This window comes from Halyomorpha halys, unplaced genomic scaffold (assembly GCF_000696795.3).
Source record: "Halyomorpha halys isolate HHAL.00 unplaced genomic scaffold, Hhal_1.1 Scaffold466.1, whole genome shotgun sequence".
Lineage (NCBI taxonomy): Eukaryota > Metazoa > Arthropoda > Insecta > Hemiptera > Pentatomidae > Halyomorpha > Halyomorpha halys.
Genome location: NW_027112770.1, coordinates 707,934 through 718,087, shown reverse-complemented (window position 1 = coordinate 718,087; position 10,154 = coordinate 707,934). Strand labels below are relative to the sequence as shown.

Genomic DNA, 10,154 nt, shown 5'->3' with positions numbered 1-10,154 from the left:
TATTTGAGTTTTTTTTTACCGCACCCGGACCATCCTCCATTCATAGATTTTTTTTAAAAGTTTAGAATTCAACACATTTGAAGGCAGCTCCTATGTCTTCTTCAAAATTCATCTAGTTGAGATTTACAGTAAGAAAAAAGCCAGAATATCAGAGGTTTCATTTTTCAAGTTCTCAATTTATTGATTTGCCACATAGATTAGTGAATTACCCTAGCCGATTTAGAAAAAGCCAGTTTTAATGTCAGAATAGTAAATTCCAAACTCAATATATATAAGCAGCTGTTTGTATGAATAGGATTTGTAGATCTGTTTGTAGATACTGCCATGGATACAGTAAACCACTACACCTGGCCCGATTAGAGATGCTACTCCTTCCACAAATCCCATTGTTTTCTTAGAAAGAAGTGGGTTAAGTGCTGTATCATGCCATCATTGGGCTTGGACTAATTTCACTGAAAAAATTGAAAATTGTTTTCCCCTTAAGATCTGCAAAGTTGAACCCTTCCCTCTGCATCCATATTACAAATCTAAGTGTTATAATCAAGCAAATTTTAAAAGGCATTATTAACAGCTATATTTTTCAACTATTAATAATACTGGAATTAAAATCTACACTTACTGGTATTTAAATACCAAACAAAAAAAAATTACAAGATTCTAGCTTAATTTTTTGGTATAACCTATCTTTATATTAAATTTTTGTATCACAATTCATTTAATTCTAATGGTCAAAAGTGATATTTTGGAATATTATTTCAATAATTGACAATAGGCAATACCGTGGGAACGGTGATTCGGCCAAATAAAATAGCATTTCAATTTTTCTATGGCATTGAGTTAATCATTTATTTTTCCAGGTGTTAGCGTATGCTGCTGATTACACAAAGTAAAACATATATACAAGGTATAATGCAATATCGGTTTTGAATAAAAAAAAGTAGCCAAATAATTTTAAATAGTAAATTCTCACTTGACTAATGATGGGGTGAGCAACACTTATGTACAATGTTCTACTGTTATTGGTTATAACCCACACTATCATTATTACTGTTTTAATTGGATAATAACTGTTACCATCCATTCACTCTTCACATTCAATAAGTAAACGAACTTTTAACTGATCTTTTTCAATTGAAGCCAAGGATTAAATTAGCATTAATATAAATAACTCAATGGTATCTGGTAATCACTGAAAACAATAGTCGACTATTTTTCAATTGTGTATAAGTGAATACACACCGTCCCAACATGTCAGAGTGACAATTTGGAACTGGCATCGAATAAAATAATAAAATATATAAAAGTATGTCCCATATCCATATCCAAAACTAGGAGGATAATTATTACTTTCTAAAGAAACCAAATATTAGGCATCGATACAATAAAATATGAGAACTATAGGAAGGATTTGATGTCTTAGATTCGTTGAAATGGATAGGAAGGTCTGTCAACTTTTTATGGACTGATATTTATTTTATCAAGTAGCTACTTTATTAATTTTACAAATATTTAGATTCATTAGACAGTGAAGACCCTATATTAGATATTAACCCTTCTGGAAATAGGTTTCATGGGATGAAATCTGCTTAATTTAGAAGATAACAATCCCTAAATTCTATAAATAGTGGCTAAACAATGTTAGCCTCTTCTCTACATGAATTCAACCCACTTCTTTGATTGAATGGATGAATTGATTCCAAGCAAAATAGAATTGAAAAAAAAAAATTAATTTTATAACCTGATATCCATGACAATAACCTATAAATATCGAAGAAGAAAGAAGTATATTGTGGGAGAAAAGAGAACATACTTTAGTTTTAAAAATAAAAATTTTACAATATTATCTTTCCAAACACACAAAAAAAATCTATGTTATCACAAGGAATCTATGGAACATCCATAACAAAAAAAAAAAGGACAAGCAGATGATAAAAACAGACTAATTACCCTAAATATTAATATGGAAGAAAATAAAATTAGTATCAACACCATCTCTATATGAATGGAGAATTCTACAGGTTTTTTTTCAATGTTGATATAAATTCTAACAGTTCTTACTCCAATGAAAGTCCATTTGTCTTAAAATGACAACATCAACAGACAGTTAAAATATTGTTATAGAGACAAATAACATAGCTCAAAATACTTTGAACAGAAAATTAATGAAAATAACGCATTAATGGCCCAATTATACAACAAAATAGTGGATGAACAATGACAAACCATTTCATTTAATGGAAGAGGAGGATATTAAACTTTCTTAAAAAGATGAAAAAATACAATGTAAATAAAGCTACTAAACATTATCTAAGCAAGGAAATTTGAATCATTCAACAATGATTAGTTACTCAATCGAAACTGAACACAGTGTGAAATATCTTCCTTCAGTTATAAATAATTGAAGAAATATGACGTTAAATAGCAAATCCTTAAATTCTACACTTCTTAACATATTAATCCCTTAACTCCTAAACAACCCACATACTCTCAATACCATAAATTACTATAGTTCATAACGCTAATACCTTCAAATCACTAAAAAAGGTTAAGACTTCATAACTAATTTTCTTAAATAAAAATAATTAAATTTACAGCTTTACACAATGATGTTCCAACAAAGAAATTCAAGTTATTTTAAAAATTTAATAGAATTTATCTAAAATGTATCATTACATTTCATTGCACCAGGTATGATTATACTTTTAGTCAAGAAACTGTTTACAAAACATAATAAGTAGAACATGAAATGGACCTACATAACACTGAAAAACATCAAAAATATTGAATATCTACAAATAATTTTGTCTCTAAATTATTTTTTAGTAGAAATGACCTGTTAACTACATCATATAATCCAAATGTAGGTCTCGTATTCTACCAAAATATTTTGAACTCTGATAACAATATGTTTACCACATAAGAGGTTATTATAATATGATTACTTTAGACTTCTTTCAAATTACCTAAATGTAAGTATTAGAAATTATGACAGATGAGTAGTCAATCTTAGACAAAAGATGTTTATAATCATAATTAATTAACAAATATACATCCCCAAAGATTGAACAGAAAGGAAAACGGTCTTGACTTTGGGGTAAACATAATGCAAACAATGCGTTACAAAATGTTTATAATGAGATAACATAAATAAACTTTGTGAAAACATAAATATGAGGGATTTTCAGACATACCTTGATTCCCTTGTCCTTTCATCCGCTTTAAAGGAAGAGACGATTTCATGGAAATAAAACTAGGCGTTAATGAAGATAAAACTGAAAACGTTCAGCTAATAACAAAACAACTAAACTTCAAAAATCCAAAAAACTAGGTACCTGATCTGTTACGCCTGCTGACATCACCTATCACTAGTAACAGTATGTAAACAGTTAGCAAAATGTTCAATATGAGTCACGAAAGAGGAATCACTAATTGGGGAAATTATAGAAGATAAATTCCTATCACCGGGCGTACGAAACGTCCATAAAAAAACACTACTCCACTGTTAGTATGGCGATTCCTACAGAAACTTAAGTCGATCGCGCATGCTCCAGAAACGTCACTTTGAAACGTAATTAATCAGCTGTAGCAAATATAACTGAAATGGAAGAAATTAAACTTCGGTTAGAGTTAAATGGACCTTTTACTATAAATGCAATTTTAAAATTACAAAGAATTCATGAAATAACCACATGTTTTCAAATGGTTACTAAGTTGTTCTCTACTATCGAAACACTCGATACCTAATTAAAAAAAAAAAAAAATTCTTAAGTTTGTAAAATAAATCAATTTTTTTTTAAATTTACCTTTAACTTCATATAGATCATTAGTGATTTGAATATCTAACTTCAGCAATAAGTCCCTAGATATTTCGAAATCCAAATTTCAAAAATTCTCCAAAAATTTTCCATCCAAGACACTTGTTGTCAAATAGATTCCTAATTTCTTTCTTCACCCACATAAATTTTATATTAAAAAAAGTTTTTGATAAGTCTATGTTTTTTGCACTTCTCAAAATGGATAATACTAATTCAATTAGATACTTCTTCAAATGATTGGATCTTTTTTTTTTTTTTTTTTTTGGCCAAGACTCCCATTGGAGTCCTATACTGCCTAACCATGGTTGGGGGTCAAAGTTCTTCATTTTGTGGGACCGCCACTCAATGAAATAAGTCAACGTCCCAGGCCGGATTCGAACCGGCACCGCCAATAGACATCAAATTGGTAAGACTGTATCTTAACCACTGAGCTATGGGCGGCCCTAGATAGGATCTTAAAAGAAGTCATAATAAAAATAAAACCAAGTTAAAGTTGTCAATCTGTTGATAGTGTAGTACAAGGACTTGGGCCTGAACCACAATGATTTTTTAAAAAAGTAACCGATGGATATTGCTGCATATTAATCTCCACCATCCATTACTAATCTAAATTGTGAATTGGAGGTTTTATTTTCCTCTGACATGCTAATTCATACCCACACTAGTGCAAAAAACAATAGTGCATACACACAAATTTAAAAAAATTAATGGTAAACTTATATTTCATACATTATTTACAATTGAAGTGTTGAGAACCATAGTGGGCTATCATATTTTGTTCAAATTGAGTCTGAAGTATCAAAGCATTGTGCTATGTCCATGCTGCACATAGAATTTTTTAACCATTCAGGAGCAATAATCGGTTTAATATATTGGACTGTTTTAGGCCAGTGCAAGAGCACATGGAGTGACTTGACATACTACTCAATAAATAAAAATTGAATTGATAAAATCTAAATTAAATAAATATGTATATGTAGTTGACTGTAAACATTTAAATATAAGAAGATGGTCAGGGTTGTGGTCAAAAAAAGAACAAATAGTTTTAAACTACTTGTTCTTTTTTTGACCGCAACCATGACCATCTTCTTATTCTAAATTAAATAAAGTCGACTCTTTTATTACTAACTGCTATTGTAAGGATTCATTTTCAAAACTGGTTTGACAAAAATTATATTAAAATATTCTTAACAGTTTGTCTTAAAATCAGAGCAGGAGAAGTAGGTCCACTAACTTAATTATTAATTTAAAATCAAACTACCTTTTGCAAAATATTTTTTTTTATTCTAATACATAAATATATATATTTTTTAATGTACAGGTATAAATTTGTATTAAAAAGTTAGAACAAATAACTTGGGAAAGATTTAAAATAATAATTTAGTGAATCTGGGTTTTAAATATTGACAAAAGTAGTAAATCTTTCTGCCACAAATCCTAATAGCATTTATTGTTAAATCAATTTGGCCCAGTTTCTACATGAGATTAGTTCACTTTAATATTCTCTCTCACTATATAAATAATAAATTTGTACCACTACAACTGATTCAGCGGTGCAGTACTTTCTAAGAAAGAACTGTTAGTACACTAACAGCTGTGCAAGGAGGTGATTTGGTCAAAATCACATCCGACCACCAGATAACTATACATTTTCCCAATTATTGAATATATTTAAAGAAATTGGAAGCAGGGTGCAGTCAAAGAAGAAACATGATAAGTGTAAAATTATTTTTTTAATATATCCTAATGTTTCGTCCTGAGTTGAAAGTTTTCATCAGAGCTCAGAAAAATAAGATAACCATGTAAGTATATGACTTTATGATCCTTAAGAATATGACTTTATCATCCAATAAAAAATATGATGGTTAATAAAGACTTTACATCTCTATATTTAAGCTCAATTTATTATTTTTACAATAAACATTCTTAATCACAGACTTTTAATATTTGGTAAATAGTATAAAATATTTCTACATTTTTACAATGTTTGTACATAACATAAAATATTTTCTATAAAAAAGAAAAACACAATTTGTACAGATATAACTGAACTTACACTTGTACGTGCATTTATTTTATATTTACAATAAAACAACCAAGTGTAAAAAGAATTAACTATTAGGGTTATAAGTCTTTTTGCTCTCTCTCATATTAGTTAAGTCTTATAATTAAAATATAACATAAATTTTGTGGGTTTAACCTAATTTTTCGTGTGTGTGCTGGTAGCTTCGGTGCTTGTAGATGGTGTATTGCGGACTACTGGATATGACAAGGGTGAAACAGCACAAACTGTTGATTTTTGACCTAAAGGATTCATGCTATTGATTTGGGACATTTTTTCAATATCTTCTTTAAAGCCAATCTTATAGGTGTACTGAGCAGTTTCTCCACTTTTCTCAACAATTAAAAAAGACTGAGCTGGTTTATTAGGATCTCTGTTGCTTGACGAGGAATTTCGTTCTGATAATAACTTTGAGTGTTCCGTAAGTAGTTTCTCATCATTTGTAATTTCCAATGGGTCCCTTAATCCATCACTGCTTTCGGAATTATCTCTTGATATATTTTGCATTGAAATGTAAAGTGGTTTGGCATTCATAAATGCTGCATTATTCTTATCTTGAATGCAACTTACATTTTTATGAGCTAATAAGGGAACTGTTTTTTTAATTACTTTTGTAGGACGAAAAGATTTTGGTAAAAGTAACTGCTGTCCTCCCATTAACATTGGAGTATTATTGTGAGTGTTAAAAGATTTCCCACTTGATTTGTTTGAAGTGAAGGTTTTTCCAACAGATACAAGGGCATTATTTCTGTTGGATAGTGGGACGGTAAATAAAACAGACTTATTACTATTAACAGGTAGTCCAGCTGAAGTTTGATCCTGAAAAAAAAATATTATACATAAATATATTTCATAAAAAAACAAATACTTTTTTAATTAATGCTGAAAAAGGGAGTTTGTTCAAAAATCACTCTGTCAAGTTTTGTAAATGATCAACCAATATATTTCTCTCATGTATTGTGGTAAATGATATTCGATACTGCATATTACAGGGTAAGAAACTTGATTTTAAGAAAAAAGTTTCAAATCTTAAAAATTTACCCTAAAAGAGAAGTGGCTCTAACACCCTTTTTCCTAAGAATAGACAAAATAAATAAAAAATGAAAAAATCAAAAAAAATCAGATCAAACATTACTTTGTTTAGACACAAATATACAATATTAAAATAACGATTAAATTTATTTTCATTGATGTCAACCTTTTTATTGAATATGATTATCCTATCAATTTGAAACATGGTAATAAATCCATAAATGTAGTGATAATGCAATATTATGGTACCATTGAGGTAGTGAGGTGAGGGATAAAGAAATGACACGGCTCATTTTGAACAAAATTAGTCCAAAAATATGTGTGAGTAAACTTCTATCTTATGCAAACAGTTTTGAAAATTTCAAAATCTTGATATTACTTTGAAAGTTCTGTAAATAAGAAAATAGAAATCAATTATTCTAAAAATTCAACCTCTGGAAAAAAAACACCATTATTCTAGCAACCACCCCAATTTAATTGATTATTTATCATTGGCAAGACAAAAAATAATAATAAAATTCAATAAAATACAACATAGTGCCAAAAATAAATATTTATTTATGGAGACAGGTGGGAGACAAACCTATAATATATTTTCAAAACTGGATGGTTCAGGACCCTAGTCCCAATATGTCTCCAACTTATTTATTACATTCATAATTCTAAGAACTCTAGAATGAATAAAATTACTTCACAACAAACTTATTTATATTATAAATTATTCAATCTAAAAAATCAGTACAATAACCAATAATTATTAAACTGCAATGCTTGCTCAATGCATACAACACATTTATAAAAAGTGAAGTGGATAAGAAAAATAATTCTTTTTTCTAGGCAGGACAATTACATGAAAGAGGGGGTGAATATCAGTCAAAATTTCATTTTGTCCAAGATGATTTAATGATTTATGGGCAACTATTGTAACACATACACAGAAAGTGCATGAACATATGTCAGTATCAATACTAGAATACCACAATTTAAAAAAAATTAAAACCATTAGATTACAAAGGAAGTCTCCTCCATAGCAAAATAAATATTTGCAAGCACTTTTATAGGACCTTCTGTTAAAATCATGAAACTTAAACTTAAACAGACCCTCCTATGACCCAACCCCGACCCATGTACCAGTTGGAAACCACTGATATAAATCATTCACCACTAGTAATTGTAAACAGGATAGCAAATTGTTAAAGATGTGTGATATTACTTTTTTTTTTTTTTTTGGAGCTTTGAAGAATTAAGTCTTGAATTATAACTGTTTATTAGCGTCAAAATTGCTCTATAAGGAGATAATAAATCTAGGAAAGGGAAATATGGTGCAGATTTATTTTTTTGAGATAGATATGATAAAAGAAAGGAAAAAAGGGTAATTGGAAATGTTTTTAGTACTCACTAAAGATGATGCTTTCAGGAATAGGGAACATGTAATGAATGAGAGGGATTCTGAAAATAAAAATTAAATTAAAAATAAAAATATTTAATAAATAACTATTAATAAAGAAAATATAAATAAAAACAATATTGATAACCATGTCATTCCAGCAAAAATTAAACAGTAAACATTTCCACATCTTTCCATAGCACAAAATATTTTAAATTAATGAAACTAAAGTGAAAAGTTTTAATTTTAAGCTGTAAAAAGTCACAAATCAGCTAACATAATAATCTATGCAATACTATTTTTTTTTTATATTTCAAAATAATTTATTTTTAATTGAAACTGCCTCCTCTAATATTTACCATGTTGATTCTTAGTTAATATAAACATGCAATTTTGTTTAGATATAAAACTAGTGTCAACAGAATACCGTTTTTGTGATTTCTATTTCTATTAAGATTTGGCTGAATTTGAACCAAAAGAAAAGAAGAAGTAATTGTAGAAAAATCCAGTCTTTAGATATGACTTTACCCACAGCTTTGATCATGGGACAATTTATAAGAAAAATGAACTTCACTTTTACAATTAAAAAAAAAGTACTTTAAACTGACTTGAAATGTTAACTAGAGATACTGGTCCATTACAGTATGCACTTAATAACAAAATAACTTACATTTTCCCAGCTTATTTACTTTTTATAATAACTGAATCAACACAATCTTATTATTAGAAAGTATTAAGGAAGCCGAAAGGTAAAAAAAAAAAAAAAAAGAAAACTATATCTGTACAAAGTAAAGAAAGGCTTCTTTCTTTTTTTTATTTACCTGAAGTACGATATTGGGTTTTGCAGGATTCTGCTTAGGAACATGTATGATGTTCTTAGTTTGATTTGGAGATGAAACCATATTAGAAAGATAAACTGCTGGATTCGAAACAATTTTCATTACTTGACTGCCAGTATTTTCCAAACCCTAAAAAATTAAAATACATAATTATAATAGCTATTACAATAATTAACTGAAATGATTACAATATATAACTAAATTAAAAGTTTTACTAAACAACTTATTTTTACTTTATTTAGTATTAGATCCCTACACATAAACGGTAAAACAAATAAAAGTTTTTTCTTTTGCAGAAACCTTCAATTTTCTATACATGCAATAAAATTTCTCCAAACATTAAGGAAAGGAGCTCAGAAAAGTAGAGTAGGCTCTAAGTTAGGCTAAGCTTATCTTTTTAAAAGACCTAAAAGGAAACATTTTTCTGATTTAATGTACCTCTGTTATATCCTGTTTTAACATATTTTTTTGTACATAGATGGTGCTACTTTTAGGCGATGTAAGCAAAGGATTTGTAGAATCCTTAGTAGAAACTTCAGAAGAACTACTACTGGGTAAAGGAGAGGAAGCACTCGTTTTAGAAGAGTTGCAATTAAATTTATCTGGTTTGATAACATCCTGAAAAAAGAAAAAACATGTTAGTATCATATACTTCAATTTGCAAATTTAATCAACTGTCATTTATATATTATTTTTATTAGATAAGCCGACATTTCAACCCAAATATGCTGGTTATCATCATGGCTAAAATTGAAACAAAGATTACATCAGATGAGAGCTGCAAAATAATATTGATAAAATTATACATAAAATAATCAATATATATACATATACATAAATGAATAAAAACAGATGTGTGTCCCCATATAATTCACTGAGCAGCCACCACTACTCAGCGCAGATCACTGGTATCTGTGTGTGATAGTACTCATTGCCTCAAGTCTCCCATCGTGCACTGTGGTGGTTACATTCTAGTATCTGTAGTGGCATAGGAGATATAGGAGTAGATAGTATTTGAT

General features: G+C 28.8%; 2 protein-coding genes across 8 annotated transcripts in view; both read right to left on the bottom strand.

Annotated features, from left to right (window-relative positions):
• The window catches only part of LOC106683102 (YTH domain-containing family protein), a 23,158-nt gene extending 19,539 nt beyond the window's left edge, over positions 1–3,619 (bottom strand). For 2 of the 3 annotated variants that reach the window (XM_067050540.1, XM_014424346.3), the window contains exons 1-2: positions 3,333–3,619; positions 3,192–3,216 (exon numbers count right to left, since the gene is read on the bottom strand). In XM_067050540.1, the coding sequence (XP_066906641.1) occupies positions 3,192–3,216; positions 3,333–3,356 (49 nt within the window). In that variant the 5' untranslated portion in view covers positions 3,357–3,619. Of the gene's footprint in view, positions 1–3,191; positions 3,251–3,332 lie in introns of all 3 variants that reach the window. The other variant, XM_014424347.3, reaches the window with a different exon arrangement.
• Positions 3,620–5,529: 1,910 nt separating this feature from the next.
• The window catches only part of Zmynd8 (Zinc finger MYND-type containing 8), a 33,176-nt gene continuing 28,551 nt past the window's right edge, over positions 5,530–10,154 (bottom strand). For 4 of the 5 annotated variants that reach the window (XM_014424353.3, XM_014424352.3, XM_014424354.3 and 1 more), the window contains exons 16-18: positions 9,574–9,753; positions 9,118–9,264; positions 5,530–6,696 (exon numbers count right to left, since the gene is read on the bottom strand). In XM_014424353.3, the coding sequence (XP_014279839.1) occupies positions 6,016–6,696; positions 9,118–9,264; positions 9,574–9,753 (1,008 nt within the window). In that variant the 3' untranslated portion in view covers positions 5,530–6,015. Of the gene's footprint in view, positions 6,697–8,308; positions 8,359–9,117; positions 9,265–9,573; positions 9,754–10,154 lie in introns of all 5 variants that reach the window. The other variant, XM_014424355.3, reaches the window with a different exon arrangement.